The sequence below is a fragment of the Polyodon spathula genome, chromosome 4, assembly GCF_017654505.1.
Source record: "Polyodon spathula isolate WHYD16114869_AA chromosome 4, ASM1765450v1, whole genome shotgun sequence".
Taxonomy (NCBI): Eukaryota; Metazoa; Chordata; class Actinopteri; order Acipenseriformes; family Polyodontidae; genus Polyodon; species Polyodon spathula.
The window spans coordinates 28304258-28322863 of NC_054537.1; the positions used below are offsets into that span (position 1 = coordinate 28304258).

Genomic DNA, 18606 nt, shown 5'->3' on the forward strand with positions numbered 1-18606 from the left:
TGTCAAGCATGGAGGTGGTAATATCCTTCTATGGGGCTGTTTTTCCTCTAACGGCACAGGAAATTTAGTTCCAGTACATGGTAAAATGGATTCCATAGCATACCAAAAGAAACTGGCCAATCATCTGAAACCCTCCACTACAAATCTTGGTTTAAAGCACAACTGGACATTCCAACATGACAACGATCCAAAACACCCATCAAAATTTACTTCACAATGGTTAAAGAAGAATAAAATCAAGGTTCTGGAATGGCCTAGTCAATGTCCTGATCTAAATCCAATTGAGAACCTTTGGTATGAGTTGAAGAAGGCTGTGCACAGGAGAAAGCCTGGGAATTTTAATGAACTGGAACAATTTTGCATTGAAGACTGGTCAAAAATCATAGCTCAGTAGCTCACTGACAAATTTCGTAATCATTTAAAAGAGGTTATTATTGCTAAAGGTGCCTCAACTAGCTATTAACTGACCATTCACAAAACCGCTGTTAACCATGCCTCCCCTAGTTACTGTTGCTATGTCGGTCAAGCTACCGAGAAAGAAATGGCAGCCGCCATCCATTCAACTGTTTTGCCTTGCGAATTAAGTCAAAATGTTGCCTGCTTTTGGAAAAATGACATAATCTCGTCTCGCAGTCGACAAAAGGAGGTTAAGTACACTGTGATGAGTACATCCATGTTTGTTGACCGGGCGTTTATTTCTAAATATATTTATTTTTTAGCACTATAATGTCAAAGAACATTAAAATCGTTGTTGCAGAGTTTTAATGAGTTACCACAGGTCTAGGGATGTAAACTCATTCACCTTACAAAAAATGTAAAGTGTCAAAATAGGATAGTATCAAAATGGGATAGTATAGTATACTAAAACTTTGCTATTTTGGAAAAAGTGACCTATACTTGAAGCCAGTATATTACTTTCTCTAAGGGATAAAATAGAGAATAAACTTGGAGCACTTTCTGTGACTGTCATTGTCATTACTGTTAGCAATAATGGATTTGTTTATTTTTATAACAAATTCATACTAAATTAGTACATTGTACGACATAATGATATTAGTGTTATGTAACTGTGTTTAATTCTAGTAGTACCGTACTAAAATTTTAAAAAGGCAAACGCTTGTCAGATAGTGAGCCTGACTACCATGTGGTAAGTGTGAATGCCTTGTTTCATCCTTTATTAACTGTAAATATAAGAACTAGAACAACGTTCGTTATTTATATTCTTTTAATTACTGTAGGTATGTTGAACCCCACTTCGACAAAGTTAACTTGGTTTAAGCTATTTAAATATATACAGGATTACTAACAATATTGTGCTACTAGTCCAAAGGACTAGCGAAGATGTCTGAATAACTAATAATTAAGCATGTACGGTACCATAAATAAACAGATAAAAAATCTGAATGAAAGCTAACAACTCAGGAATTTAAACCGTGTTTGATGTGTGTCTCTCAGCAGCCTGTGTACAGTGTTTAGAAAAGCGAGATGGTTAAATTGAGCGGGTCAACGCAACAAAGTCGAGCGAATGTCAGTGATTTTACCATGAAACTGAATGGTGGCATTTCCTGTCAATCACATAATCATTATTTTTTATTTTTTTGGCTGAGCTGTTTATAAAAAAAACAGGCGCAGTGGTTATGCAGTGTATAAGTAAAATGCGGCTGTGTGCATGACTCCCCAAACCTCCAGAAGAGTGTTGTCTTTTTTAAACCAATCAGAATGAACTAACGCAAGATCACTCAGAGTGAACTACAGCCTGTGTCCATTCATAGCGTCCACCTGAATCGTATACCCAGTGTGAACCAGCCTTTAGTTTTAAAATGTTTAGTAAAACGTGGCCTCGTTAGTACAACCGGCCCCCTTTGCTAATGACATCTTCAGTCACGGTCGTAACCCAGTGTAAATCTCCACCTTTCTGTAAAATTACTTTACACTGACTTCAAAAGATGCAACGTGTTTCAGTAAATTCAAATGATGAACTTTACATCCTGTGCAGAGGGAGAACACAAACTTAAAACGACATTAAGTGGGGTTGGCATTGCAGGGGAGATGAAGAGAGGTTTCAGTTCCGAGTGACTGTTTTCTAAGCATTACTTGTGAATGCTTATTCACCATTGCTACACCCCATTAGAAAATCGACTTCCCTGCATTTTTTAACGCAAGACTGAACATGACAGTATATATGTACATTTGTTTTAAGAATTCACCCAGAGGACTACTGAGACACATGCATCAACTAGTACTCATCAGATTTAATGTGCCTCGGGCGAGTGTGAGTTTCTAACACTGTATATATGAGTCTGTTGGGATAGGGCTCTACCAACTTTGCACACCTAGATTTGGCAATATTTGACCATTCTTCTTTACAAAACTGTTCAAGCTCTGTCAAGTTCATTGAGGAGCATTGATGGACAGCAATCTTCAAGTCATGCCACAAATTTTCGATTGGATTTAGGTCGGGGCTCTGACTGGGTCACTCAAGGACATTTACTTTTTTGTTCCTTAGCCACTCCAGTGTAGCTTTGGCAGTGTTCTTTGGGTTGTTGACATGCTGAAATGTGAACTTCCGTCCCAGTTTCAGCTTTCTTGCAGAGGGCAGCAGGTTTTCCTCAAGGACTACTCTGTACTTTGCTCCATTCATTTTCCCTTCTATCCTGACAAGTGCCCCAGTCCCATGCTTCACAGTAGGAATGGTGTTCTTTGGGTGATGCGCTGTGTTGGGTTTGCGCCAAAATTAACAATTTGCATTTAGGCCAAAAGTTCCACTTTAGTTTCGTCAAACCACAAAACTTTTTGCCACATGGCTACAGAATCTCCTGAGTGTTTTTTTTTTTGCATACTTCAAATGGGATTCAAGGTGGTCTTTCTTGAATTTGGCTTCCTTCTTGCCACCCTGCCATACAGGCCAGATTTGTGGAGTGCTTGGGATATTGTTGTCACATGCACACTTTGACCAGTCTTGGACATAAAAGCCTGTAGCTCTTGCAAAGTTGCCATTAGCCTCTTGGTAGCCTCTCTGATCTCCTTCTTGCTCGGGCATCCAGTTTAGAGGGACTGCCTGATCTAGGCAGGGTCTTGGTGGTGCCATACACCTTCCACTTCTTAATAATCATCTTGACTGTGCTCCAAGGGATATTCAAGGCCTTTGATATTTTTTTATACCCATCCCCTGATCTGTGCCTTTCAACAACTTTGTCCTGGAGTTCTTTGAAAGCGCCTTATTGTAATGCTTGAGTGATTTCCAGGGTGACGTACATGTACACATTGCTTGTGACCAAATCCCACGAGGATTGCCTCTATCTATCTAGTTAGCATACTGGTATATGTCACATTTCACTGCTCCAGTGAAACGAAGGTTAAAATGGACACTACGACAGCCAAAATATATACTTTTATATTGAAGGCTACAGACTGGAATAACAAACTATAGTAGTCTGCTCACCAAGATTCACATTTTGTTATCTTGTTGTTACCTTTATTAAATCGTTAATGTTATTTCCCAACCAAGATAAAAAAAAAAATCGAATATGATAGCTATTATGATTAACTCAGATTAGGCACGTAGCATGTTGACATCGCTTTTTAATTTTGTTTTATGTGATTAATAAAATGTACTGGTAATTTAATTTTAACTGTATGGTGCTTGCTTGTAACTTACAGTACCGAGTGCAGCAACAGTCTCGGGTCCAAACCGTCAGCCCAGTGTAGATATACTATTTACATCCTCGCTACATGGCCTTCATTGTACGATTATATACTGATTTTAAAAAAATAAATAAATCATACTACAGCTGATGTTGGCTCGTTAGCTCTAAGCAACCGGCACAGCAAAGCAACACTGATTGAATGATTGGTTTAGATTTTATTATATATATATATATATATATATATATATATATATATATATATATATATATATATATATATATAAAAACAGTACTAATATTATTAATAATTTAGCTAATAATGCCTTTATCCAAGGTGATTTCCTTAACTTACTCCAGCAGCTTACATTGTTCATTTTGGATTGTCCTTTTACTATAGCGAACAAAAGGCTTTGGACCCAAACAGGGTTATTATAGCGAGGGTGTACTGTATTTAGTATTTGACTTATATGACATATATATACGACACTTGCACATTTTAATATACAATGTGTGCACATCTGTTATTTCATTTTTGTTATTTTTCACCTCCCACAGTGTTCAACATTTAACAGAGGGTATAGAGAAGTTTGGATGAGAATCCAAAATCATCCCTTACAAAAGAGTAACATACTGCAAGTATACTCGTGCCAAAATTGTTTGGTTTTAGAATACTATTGGTACCATTATACTATCCTACTTTGGCACAAGTGTACTTGCAGTATACAACTTTGTATATTCTTTTTTTGTAAATAATGTAACATAGTTCTCAAATATTGGACATTTGTATCTTACTTCTCTTTTGCATACCAGCATTGTCTCTTGCTAGATATGCACCTCCAGATTCCAACAAATACTTTTGCTCTGGATCAAAAAGCTATAGTGCTCTGTGGCTGCCCACCTATGTGGATAACTATTAAAAAACTAGTAGAAACTAACTAAAACACAAGTCTGGGAAAAAAACAAATGGAAGTCTGGAAAAAGTATGGAATTTTGATGTTGAAAAAGTGTATGAACCCTGAGATACTGTACCTATATTGAGTACAGTGTACTTTGTACAAATCACAGTTCATAAGTCAATTATGAGCAACCTAAATTTTTTTTGGACAACCAGATGTCTACAATGGACTGCCCAAAGGGCAACTACCATTAACAAAATTCTGCAAGCCCTGATTAGGGTATGTAAACTTTTGACTACAACTGTTGTGTATGTGTGTGTGTGTGTGTGTGTATATGTATATATATATATATATATATATATATATATATATATATATATATATATATATATATATGTGTGTGTGTGTGTGTGTGTGTGTGTGTATATATATATATATATATATATATATATATATATATATATATATATATATATATAGAGAGAGAGAGAGAGAGAGAGAGAGAGAGAGAGAGAGAGAGAGAGAGAGACCTTTTTTTTTTTTTTTTTAAATAAAATGCACTACATGCACGCATTGAAATGCGTAACTCTGCGGACAATTAAAATTAATTATTAATTTAATTTAAGCCCATTAATTTAGATTGAACTTGTTTTTTAAAACCCTACAGACTGAAGCCCATAATGTATTGGGGCACTTTTCTCTAACTATATATATATATATTGAAATGTATGTTAATATTCTAAGATAAAAAATAAACAATACATAAATAAATACATAAATACTCTTTGGGTGTGAATTAATCTGATTATATGCCTTATTTTATTTTAATGATTGATCACATGGGCTATGTTCCCAGAAAGATGACAGAGCTATAATATGGGTATAATATGGCCACATTATCTAAATCAACAAAAAATTCAGCCTGCATATCAACAGAAAAATACAGGTACATGAACCAAAAAAAAAAAAAAACTTGCTTGTAAAGTTTGGTACTTTCATTCGGGGCATCATAGACATACCCTCTTGTGAAACAGAAGTTGAAAACAAAGTGTTTCTGTTTATTAATAACATTACGTCATTCACTTCTTTATTTTCTAATCAAAGGAACAAAGCCTTTCTAAACCAATATGCTGACTCTGCCAGTGTCTGCCCTCTCAAGTACAGACCCAACCAAACAGGTTTCTAGAAGACTGAGTGATCTGTTTTATATACAACTTATCAACGCTTGCTTTACCTTAACCAAGTGTAATTCTCACTTGTACAGTGCAACTGACTTCGTGCCAAGATATAAACTGATGATGAAGACATTTGTTTTCTATAAAGATGATGAAATTCAAATAACTTGTAGTTAATTACCCCCTGCCCCGCCATCTTTTTTTTTTTATTATTATTATTATTATTATTATTTTTATTATTTACTAATGTGTCATACAACAGTAATTTGTTTGTGCACGAAACAGCTGGTACCATGAAAATAAGATAATTTTCTTAAAAACACCATTGTGGTAAGTCTATTGCATATATACCTAAATAAAAGATTTTTTTACTAAAAACAATGTACTATAGGCCCTACAAAATTAATATATATATATATATATATATTATATATAAACTATAGATATAATATATATATATATATATATCTATATATATCATATATATTGTACCTTTCTTTTACATAGACACAAATGAGGACCTCTACAACATAACGTGTGACTTGTACTTCTTAGCAGTGAAAACGACAAAGTATTTTTTAAATTTTTACAAGCTTCCAAGACCATTAGCCAAAGGTATGAGGGTATTTTCTGACAGTAATAGTAAATGACAGCCCCGCCTAGACAATGAATTAAACAATTGACAACTTAACACTACTGTGAAATGTATCGTGTTTATCTACTATGACGTTTTTATATATTAATTAATCGTCTCCCCCAAATGTGTACCAGAGTCTACCAGACTCCGTGTCACACATTATACCATATGCTTTAGAAAATTCACCTGCTCTCCATCCCCTTATCAACTGTCTTTATCACAAGGGAAACCGCAAAACTTTTTCGCATATCATAAAATCGTAACAGGAACTGGTGCTGCTTTTACACAGAAAATAACTATACGATGTTTTTTTGGTTTTGTTTTGTTTTTAATGTCAATAAAAAATTTTTTAAATTAAATGTCATATTTTTCGCGCGCAAAGGAATTCTAATGAAACAAGTTCGGTAGAAAACAAATTGCGTCTGTACAATACGAACATTCCCAATTAACTAACTAGCCAACCAATAAATACATAGATAATACTTCTACTTTGGGACACATAGGTAATAACTTAACAAGTTAATTAAAATACAAAGTATTAATAACATACATTTTATTTTAGAAATATCGATGTCACAAGCGGCTGTGTCACTCCGTTTTGTCCCATCACTTGTCCCAGTGTCACAGTGCCTGACCCTTCTGTCTGGGCTTCTGCTTTCCATAAAACTACGAAAAATGTTAACAATAAAAAATATATAATCTTATAAAGTATCTTACTTTTCGAAGTTGTAGAAGTTGTTGGTCTGAGGGTGTGGTTTCTTTTACGGAAGATACATTTGTTCCATCAACCTTTAAACACAGCACGGATCCAAAACTTGACAACAAAAACTTTGCACAACTTTAAAACCACGTGACCATAACTTTCAAACTTCGCCTCCTTCAACTTTCAGTTTCCTCGCATCAGGCAGTTTTGATAGATTAACAAACAGAGGACTTCCTACAAGTCAAAACTTTTCACTGTCGAACTTTTAGTTACCTGACACCACACTAGTAATTTATGTAAATTAAGAATTGTTGCTTTCCAATTCCATCTGTTTATAGTGTTGATACATGTACTCCTGTATAATCCCAGCTAAAACAGTATTTTACCAATTCAGACGTTCTGCTATTTTTGTTTTATTTTAATTTTTTTATGAAGTGTGATTAATAGGATCATAAGTAGAAATGTAAACTGGGGATCACTGAATAATTAAAATATGAGGGCTTGAGGTTAAGTTTAGGGTGGGTCAAAAATAGAGTTAGGCATTGTCCTCTGCTTTGAACCTCAGGAAGTTTACCTTTTATTCTTCCTCTGTAATCTGCATTTAATCATTATGGGTTTGTTATGAATGAGATTTTGAACCCAATTAAGACATTCAAACATACTTTGTTGGAATAATGTTTTGTTACAAGTTTGAAATTTAAATAAAAAAATGAGCCACTTGTTTTTATTTTCTTTTTTTTTTAAGTTAATACTTTGATATCATTTCTGTCTTAAACTGGTTTGTAAATTCACATTTTAGGCCAATTGTAACAACAAAAATAGATACTGTATCAAGAAGTACACCTAGTCTGCTGTATAAGAACATTTCAATATCTTACGTTGTTTCAAAATGCCAAACTTTAACAATCTCTAAGATCACAACAGAAGGGAAATGTACAGTAAATCAGCCATATACTGCAGACATCAGTGTAATAAGACAATTTGCATCATTCATTTGAATTTCTTTTAGATAGAAAGAAGCTTTGCATGCCTGTTGAGCTTTGGTTTTCTAAAGTTCAGGAAGCATGCATAAATATGTTTGCCCCAAGATTTAGAGTGCTGTGTATGTGTGCAACAGTGAATCTTAATGCTGTTCTTAGAACTGCAAGTGAGATGCCATATACAGTACATATTCTACAAGGAATATGGTTAGCAATTATTAAAAAGTTGATTCCATAATTGTCATCATCACCATTATTAGTAGTATTGTTATTATTGACAAATATTCAAAAATATCCCTTTACATTCTGGAAGCCCACAAGTGTTCTTTGATATTTTTTAACTTCTCTTTATCCTGCTGAATACAATTTAGCAAAGTAAGTAATTGTTGAAGCTATTACATTGGCAGCATTATTTATTGAAGCTTTCTTTCCTTCCAAAAAAGGTGCAGTAATAACAACATAATTAAAAAGATATGTGTCTGGTTTTTTTGTTTTTTTTCCTTCATGACAAATATTCTTTTGTCTGTATAAGTGCTATCTAAATTCCCCTGACTAGTTTCAACTAAATTCCCCTTACCAGTTTCAACTACCGCGATGAAAGACTAGTCATTGGACCACTTTTCTATTTTTTCTATTTTTACATTTTTTACTTTTTTCTATTTTTTACATCTTGTAAATTAAGCACTGCAACTGCATTCCCAGTGGAGATAAACAAATGAACCCAAGGTCATTCCCAAGATATTACAATCTACAGTCTCTGAGGTAAATTTTACTAATGCAAATGATGCTCAAACACAGTGCGGCTTATATTTGCAAATAAAATAGACTGAGCTCATTGCTTCTGTTTCTGCTTTTACTCTTAGTAGCTTTTTGTCATACAGCCAAAACTGATTTCCTCTTTTAATAATCCTGAGTAAGTAAGAGGCCATTGTGATTAGTGGTGCAGTTTATAAAAAGCAACTCATTGGTGAACCAATTAGACAATGGCGGCCTGTTTTTTTTTTGTTGTTGTTTTTTTTTTCAGGTAGAGACTCATTTTTTAAGAAGAAAGGAAGCAGAAAGCAGTTTTTACTGAGGAAGTGGTAAGCAGCCTAAAATAGCGCAATCTGGTAAAAAGGTAAACCTCACCCATTTGTTTTTATTGTGTGTGTGTGTGTGTATGCACGCTTTTTAATACCACATTTGTGATATTGCTCAAAGGACCTAGGTTATATTTTGCCCTGTCCATTCAAGAGAAGAACTGTACATATTATGTAATACAACACTTTACACATGTATTTCATCACTGTATTCAAATATGTAGTAAGAGCATTGAATTGAATGAGTGAGCAACCTATTATATGTATTAAGGTAGTAATAGACATCTGATTAGCTGAACTATTGAAGACAAAACTGGTAATAGTAGCAGGAACATATCAATTTGGCTTTCAGAGTGACACTGTGGTCAGCATGATTGAAGGGAGGGTGACGTCCATAAACCTAGACAGAACTACAGAATGATAAACTATACAGAATGCTAAAATGTATGAAATAATAGACTGTTTAATCTACTTATAAATGTAACATTGTTATGGTACTGCAGCTTTAAAAGCACTGTCCTATTTCAGTTATTATGCCAATCACACATCACTTGAGGGGTGCTCTTTAATTGTTGGCACTTCTGCAAATGGGAAACAAATTTATACGCATTGCACAATGTAATTCTTCTTCCTCTGCTGTATACTCAGTAGTCAACACTTATTTGAATAGCAAAGGTCAGAACAAAACTAGCAGGCTGTTGCCTAACACGGCAAACTACATCAATCTGTACTCAAAATGATTACACTCACAGATCTATTAATGGACTGTGTGTAGGTATTGTCAGGGTTTAGGGGGAATGGTTAATATAATAAAATACAGTTGAAATTCAGTAAACTAACAAGTATAAAAATGTGGGTGCTTTTTCTTCAGCTATATACATACAGTATATATGTATATCTTTCATTGGGCAGAAAATGTTGGACCAGGATATTGTAGTATTGTTACTTTTTTAAACAGATTTCCAACTCCAGAAGTTGAAAATAAAAGCCGTAGACCATAAGAGAAAATCTTCTGTGTTTGACAGTACAAGGACAGCCTTATCTTGAATTAATCCTTTTAAACATGTTGAGGTAAAATATATTGTTATTGCTCTTACAGTAGCCCCTTGAGACTGCTGTTCATTCAAGAGTGAAATCTGAATCTGATTATAAATTTATAGTGCTGAGTGAAACTACTGTATAAAAAACAGGCCCATCAAATCCTGTCCAACATATGAAATGCAGATCGACCTTCATTTTTATTGAGACTGAAAGAGAAATTAAACTAAAGTTTATTTAGCTTTATTAAATCCTATACAAACACACACACACACACACACACACACACACACACACACACACACACACACACACACACACACACACACACACACAAGCATACAAAACATACACAGTGTCTCCAAAAAGTATGTGGACCCCCTGCTGTTTTGTAAGTGTGGCCCAGATACTTCCTGTTTTACTACTTGTTTCACCCAACTGCTTTCTGACTAAATTGGTGTCCCTCCATAGATAATTGTCCACTCTTCAGATGTATGCAAATTATTAAAAATGAGCAAGCAGTCTATATTGGCTTTAGTACCCCATATTATCAATCTCAAGGAATAAGGAATGACTCGAGGTTGGGATATCCACAGAGGCACAGTAATTCTGAAATTATAGTTGCATAAGCATAGTGGTCATTTTCAAAACCACTTTACTTCAGAAATTAAGCTTTTAGCAGTCTTTTCAGAAGCAGCTCCCATGAATGAAAAATGACTTTGCTTTGTTAGTAAGCCAAGTAAATAATGATCAAAGCAGAAACAACAAGAGAGAACTATACAAAATGCACAAAGGATATTAAATAGGTATGAAAATAAAACATTCTGATTGTAGATTGTAAAAAGTAATGTATACCTTTATTCACTGTATATTTGATTATACCTGTGCGCCAAGACTGTGCCAGTCGGCCCATTGTTCTTTGCAGAGCAGCTAATTTTATGTGTAGTCTTCCTGGAGCAGGATCTCACCTTGGGGTCAAGTTTCTGTTTCCAATGATGTTTCAAATCTTTCTGCCATGATCACAGGACCGCCCCAGAGACTTGCGTCCACTTAGCTGTAACTGGTCTGGATGTAAATGTTGGCTGAGATGAAGAACAACTGACACGTAATGTGTTTGTAAGGTAAAGATCACAAGGTAATTATCCCAGGGTCTTAACATTTCATTTTATTTATGACCAAAATGTAATATAATTTCAGTAAAACTTTAAGGCACATGTGTCTATACTAAGAAATGTATTTAATTTTACTTTAGTGTTTATCTTGTCCATTTTAAAGTCACTAAAGTATGTTAAAAACGCTGCTCGGCCTAACTTCCTTTAGCCCTCTTAATTGTTTTTCAAGGAAGGTCTTTGCTAATGCACATGCAAATCAGGTAGAAACAGGTAAGTCTGAATGCTTTGCATCGCTTACAAAGTCAGTTTACACAGTCCTAATGAGTATCCCATGTATCTTGTAAGGGCATATCAGGGAAATCTACATAGTGACACATTCTATCATATAAACTTTCAAATGATATCAAGTTGTCTAGTTGCTGAGCTGAATTAGTGAACTATTACCAATGTGTCTTTGTAAAAGTATTGGCTACACTAGATTTAAACAGCCCTATTTTCCCATGACCCCCACTGGATGGTCCTTAATGTGATTTGTTTTGATTTACTGTGGGAATTTAGATTTATATAACTGCTATATATCACTAAGCAAAAGTGTTTAAAAAACAGACAGTATAAGTTAGCATGTGAATATATTTTAAAAAATATATATATATATATATATATATATATATATATATATATATATATATATATATATATATATATATATATATATATATTGGTTACATGTTCTTCTATGGCATACCGTCGTATTATTATTCGTAAATAATTAGTCAATAGTTAGCATATAGCTTTTATTTTATATAGCGCCTTTCATAGTGGACCACCATCACAAAGCACTTTAATAAAATATAACTTATTTTGCAGTTTCGTAATATCAGAATCATATACGTAATTGTCCTTTAGTAGTTGATGGATTATGTGACTACAAAATGAAGAATAAAGGGGCATTTACTACTCTTTTTAAAGAAAGTTACATTTAAAAAATCTTATTGTCATACATAACTACAATTCCTTATACGCAAGACATACGTGAGACATATATATAGTATAATATTGGTGGTGGATCTCTCATACTTGGCTTTTTACTGATCAGTTGTATAAAACAAATAACCTAACTATCATGATTGGCAACAAATTAATCATTTCTGAGTAGTTTATGATCACATGTCAGTTTCTATGAGCATATGGCTTTGGTTTGCTTTCTGTGCAGAAAAAAAAGCCATTCAGCCTGTTATTTATTGTTTTATATATTGATCTGTACTAAAATGGTGCTGTCCATAAACTTGTCTTAGTTAAGGAAGCAGAACAAAGGCTCCCACTATCAAATCAATTTTACACAAGCAGACACCAAATACAGTCTCTGCATTAACCAAGTGAATACAAGGCTAAAGCAAGGGTAAGCAACCAAAGCTGCCCTTGAGCCTCTATTTTAGATAAGACTGCATGTTATTTATGTTATATACAAACACCTCGGGTAAATGAAATTACTAGGCATGGCCTTGTGCTTCACAACCCCATGTATACAGTATATGCAATGCATAGCCAGACACCAAAAAGTTAGTTAAATATGCAAAAGGTGTGACACCTAAGGTATGGGTTGTCTCATAAAGTGTTATTTCTTACACTGCAAAAATAATTGGGACAGATGACTAATTTGAAAGTAACTTGTTTCCTGCTTCTAATGATGACTGCAAATACTGTCATCATAAGTTATATTTACACTTTATTTTGAAACATACGAAGCATTTCAACTTGTATCAAACTTATTTTCTATATTTATCCTTGAAAAAACTGTGCCTTCATGACATGGTAAAAAAAAAAAAAGATTATGGTAAAGATAAAAATGTGCTGTTGATTGCTGAGTGGTATACTGTACGCAAGTAGGAGGAAGTAAACCTGCTGACTTATGTTTTCTAGTCTAGAAAAAATAGTTTATCAGTCATCTCTTTATGTAAAGTATCACAATAACAAGTAGGACTGCTACATTTTCAGACTTATTTTTGACAATTTAGAATGCTTTCAAGTGTTATTATTTCAGATTATTATTAATATTATGTAATTACCAGGAGTGCTTGAGAAGCAAAAACTTTTGGACTTTGCATTACAACTTGGGTCTTGCGTTTTCCTGTTTATGGACTGTAAGGAAATAGATTGAGCACAGTAATGGGAAGCAGGTTTGGTGTTTTACCCTGGTACCAAATATAATAAATGAAAACCTTTTTTTTTTTTTGGGATTAAGACAAAAGGTTTAAATGATTTCAAATATTTTATTTCAGGATGTTTTGGACAAAAGCCCCTCTTCAGCTGTTTAGAAAGAAAAGTAAACATAATGCATATATAAATATAAGGTTTGAAAGGAGGTATAACTATAGTGTACATAACCAAGAAAGAAAAAATTAAAAACAAAACGTGGATGTACACAAAAGTTTTAAATTAATTTATTTCAGGACATTTCTGACACAGCTTAAGAAGGGTTTTTATAAAACCCTTTAGTTGTTCTTTAAAAGACAGTGAACCCTTAAAGCTGTATTTTATTCTTTTATCTGACTTTCCACCTGTAAAATGAATAAAGTGCTTCACCATGGACCTCCTGGAATACATAGTCAGGACAATAAAGTATTTTTTTAAACATAATTAATTATCAGAGTTTTCATGAAGAAAAAGTAAAGTATCAAATATATTGATATAATAACGTGGATGTAAAACCATGGCCTGGGCTTCAAGCAACTTGATTCAGCTCTGTAATATCGGTTGTCTTAACTAATGTATTTGTGTTTCAAGTCACAGAGTATATAATTTTCTGTTTCAGTCATCACATCCGGGGGATTTGAAGTTAACAGCACCCATGTCAACTTAAAAGGCCTCTGAAAAAAGATCTTTTTAAGGGGCAGCTGGTACACCAGAGTAAAACCATTAATTTGTCCACCTGCAACAGTCTGCCCCACATGGATATTAGAAATACAGGCAAGTTATCAGGGGTTGCATATCAATTTTTAACTAAATATTTGTGGTTTCAGAGCCAGTGACAACAGAACCAGTGGCATAATCTTTAGTAAGCCTACTCATTTACAGATGTAACATCTGGTATTTTTGACAATTTTAGCATTTGTAATATACTTTTAATAATAATTTAATTGACTAACTAATTCTTGCAGAGAACTGTTCGATACATGTAATGGTTGCTATGGGGCGAATGGGTGAAAATGCTAGGCAATAGGAGTCTTATTTCCATCCCTGTGTGGGGGAGCATGTCTCTCTCTCTCTCTCTCTCTCTCTCTCTCTCTCTCTCTCTCTCTCTCTCTCTCTCTCTCTCTCTCTCTCTCTCTCTCTCTCTCTCTCCTTATCAGCTCAACTAAGCAATGTGCAGCAAAGTTTGGGGGTTATAGAATATAGCTATTGTGGGCTGGGGTGGGTTCTTTGGGTTACATGTGGAACTTTAGGTGAAACTCAGCGCAGTTGGAAAACGCAGGAGAGGGCTACCAGAGTTAGTAGATAAGTATTTTACTTTATGTTACCAGTAGTCTGTATCAGGGCTAATTCATAAACTCCAGTGGGACTGAATGTATCTGTCTAATTTTACCTATATGTTAATAATAAAAAATTGAAATTGTTCGTCTTGGCTGATCACCTTTACTTTCATTTCTCAATAGATAGTAAGAAGATATTTTGCCTTGTTTTCTTACCAAGAGATACATTAAACCTACACCACTGTTCTACTCTTGCAGCAACAGAGCAACTGGTATGACAATATATGCAGTATTATTGTTTAATAAAATACTTTGCACAATACAGACTAAAACAAAAATCCAGATAATTGGTTAAAGTCTGGTTTAAATTGATTCACGGTCAAAACACAAACATTGGCAAGCAGACCACAGAAAAATCAATTGACTTCAATCTTAGTTTTATTTTTTCTATTTCTAAATAATTTTGTAGTTATGGGTGGTGTGAGTTAATGGACAGTTTTGCTGTTCACAAAACACAGATCTATTTTTTTTTTTTTTCAAGTTACGTTGAACCAGCTTCCCAATCGGATAATCCAGGTCAAACCCAAATTATCTTTAAAAATATATAATATATCTTAAAACCAGTAAACGAGAACAAATCCCTGGGTCAGCTGTTTGAATGCTGCAGCCTGTGGCTGGGCTGGTCACCTGGTAGTATAAATAGTTCTTTAGTATTTTAGTATTAGAGGACCAGTTGCCTGAAATTCATCTAATGACAGTGGATTGATGTCGGAAACAATTGAGCTGACTGTCATCTGTCCCGTAAAGTCTGTTAATCAATCCCCTTTGTATACAATATCAAGTTTAATCATAATTGGATAAGCAGGTTTACAGATAATACAAAGTGTGACGGCCTCCACTATGCCCCCATTGCCAGCAGATAACTCTTGTGCCTAATTCCTTGGAAACTTTTCCTTGATTCTGTCAGGATGGAATTATTTGAGATTTTCAATAAGTGAAAGGTATGTCTTAAAAACAGTAATATTTTATTGTATTGCCTTTTCATTACATATTGAAAAAGTCATTAAACAGAAAACCTGTGTCTCATGTTCCGAACAGCAGGCAGTATCCCACAGGTTGATAGATGCCTTCTGAAGAAAACAGGTTATCAAAAGTGCCCAGCCATTTAAAGTTGACAGATCAAAAAACACAAGCCCAGTTTTAAGAAACCATTAGGGCAACTTTGCCCAGCACAAAGCAAATAGGCACAACTGTAAAACCGATGGGGGCCACGGTTGCCTCAGTTGTTTCTTCTAACTTGTATAAAAAACTTTTGATAACTTGGTGTTTTTGTTTCAGATAAACTTATACTTACCTGGTTAGTTTTAGATTAGTCCAGAGAAGGGTCATGGATGCTTAATGTACAGTTTTGCATCACCCTATATAATTAACTAATTTTGCTTCATCAAGTCAAATGCAACCTGTTGAATATATGTTAAGTTAACATTGAATTACACACCTTGTTGTAGTTTTCCATATACTTAACGAAGAACTGACAAGAATTGAAAAATGTGACATTTTCAAATCTAACATGAAATACTGTCCTACTATTATGGCTTCTTGTAGACTTTTGTGATATCAGCTTGTAGTTTCTTTGATTACACAATGTTTTTATTTATTTATTTATTTTTATTTTCATTTATTTTATTTTTTTATGATCTGTCAATCCTAAAATTCTAGGTAATGCAAAACTTTTGGCCATAGCTGTAGGCTGAGTTGAGTATATGTGTGGTGGATTGTCATTTGGAGGGGAGAGGGCTATGGGATAGTTGAGTGTTCATGAATGCTGTTTGTATTGAGTCAATGGAAACAATATCCCTATTATATAGTAGTTATGTATATAGTTAACACCCCCCCAACCTTATAGTATATAAACAGTTAACTTGATTATGTTGTTTGAAATAAAAATAAACACAGTCACCTCAACAACTTGCACAACTTTACACCCTCTAATGTCAAAAGTAAAGAAATGTCTATAGGGATGGCCAAACATGAAGGTAAAGGACAAGTATCATCCATTCCATAACAGATTCAGTAGGCAAGATGATATTCTAGGGCTGAGAAGCAACACTGGAAGAATAACACAATGCGCACCCTGGCATATCATGAATGGAGGCCTTGGCAAACAGCTTTGTGTGGTGGGCAGGTCTAGATGATGACAATGGGAAAAGAATAAAGCAATGTAACCTGTGCCAATGCAGGAAGATGCCAGTTGGAACTCAACCACACCCATGGGAATGGCCAGGCCATGAGTGGATACGATAACTACAATAGCATAGGCCAGGAAATGTGTCCCATAACCCCATTACCGGTATGAACTTTCTAACCCTTTTCAGCTTGTCCTGTTGCCTGGAGGGCATCTTCAGATCTCAGTATACAACTGTGGTGGGACTTCATGTGGTGAGAGTGTTTCTTTTGAGCGCTCCATCGTCTGTGGTATAAATGAGGTTTTAAAAATCACTTACTGACCCACTCGCCCATTTTGAAAATCCTGCCAAATAATGGAGCATGTATTAGTGTATTTAGTTTACACTAAATACTACTTCCCAGACACTGCTTTCAGGTGTGGCCACTTATCAACATTTATTTTCTGTAAATATTGAAATGAAAACTATAGCATGATTCATACAAGACTAAAAATCAGGTGTCCTCAGACATAAAGCAGAGGACATAAAGTAACCTCCCAGATATGAATTAGTTTTCATCAAGAAAAGTCAGTAAATTCAAACTAAGATGTGATGTTGTGGCCAGAGAAGGCGCTTCTGTGCATGATTTGTAAACAGTGAACCAGTGTAGTGCTATTTTCAGGTACACTGTAAAAAGTGGTGCTCAGCACACTGCGCTTGCTCACGCTGCCTAAACAACTTCTGTTAAGAAAGCAGGGAAGCGCCCATTCAAATGTGGAAAGCTATGCTGTTTTCTGTCTTTTAAATCTTTTTTTTATTGAATTTATCATATTTAACAGTCTTTTACATCGTTGTTGATGCAATTTATCATATTTTTAAGAAAATAGTATGCAAATAGTTATCATATCCATTAGGTCTTGTACATTCTTTTACTTGTGCAACTTTGCGGTGGACTTCTCATTTTATGTTGTTTGTCATTAATTGTTTTATTTTTTATTTTTAGTGAAATTGATTGTCTGTTTCCAGTTTAAGTTTGCAAAAAAAGTATAATTAAATAATAAATAAATAAATAATAAAGGTACCTCTGCTTGACAATAGGAAAACATCCATCAGATTGCAATTGATTGCACCTGTACCAAAATCTGACAATGTACCACTTTCTGACACCATGTATCAATAGCTCATTTCATTGTACCTTCTTTTCCAAAGGCTAGATTAACCATTTCATCCCTTGAGCGATATCTATTTCCATACATATCTTCAAATGCCCCGTTCAAAGCATCATTTTTTTTAAGTCTCCCATTATATGTTTTGTATTTTCGCCCAGTCCACAGTTTGGTTATGTCCAGTTGTTGCATTTTATTGAACTGTGGAATATCAGGACAGATCGTACCGATTTCAACATTATATAATTGTAAAGGCTTGTGTTTGAGGCGGATCCCTGGAAATGCGATATCAATTCTAAGATAACACTGACATGGACGATTTGCACAGGAGTAAAAAGACACAGGATGTCTGAATTTTACATAATGTCCTGATATCCTGTAAAAAAAAATCGGACCACTTCTGAGGAAATTATCTGGGATAAAAAGAAATGGACGGCTTGCACAGGACTAGATTTCACCAATGTCGGTAAAAATTCCAAAACCACCTGTTTATGTGCTAATTTTTAGTCCCATGCGAGTCAGGCTTATGAGACAGTTT

General features: G+C 34.5%; 1 protein-coding gene across 2 annotated transcripts in view; it reads right to left on the bottom strand.

Moving 5' to 3' along the window:
- LOC121314373 (suppression of tumorigenicity 18 protein-like) overlaps window positions 1-7834 on the bottom strand; it is a 111393-nt gene extending 103559 nt beyond the window's left edge. The window contains exon 1 of one of the 2 annotated variants that reach the window (XM_041247556.1): window positions 7073-7834. In XM_041247556.1, coding sequence (XP_041103490.1) covers window position 7073 — 1 coding nt within the window. In that variant the 5' untranslated portion in view covers window positions 7074-7834. The remainder of the gene's footprint in view (window positions 1-7072) is intronic. The other variant, XM_041247554.1, reaches the window with a different exon arrangement.
- Between the last annotated feature and the right edge of the window lie 10772 nt (window positions 7835-18606).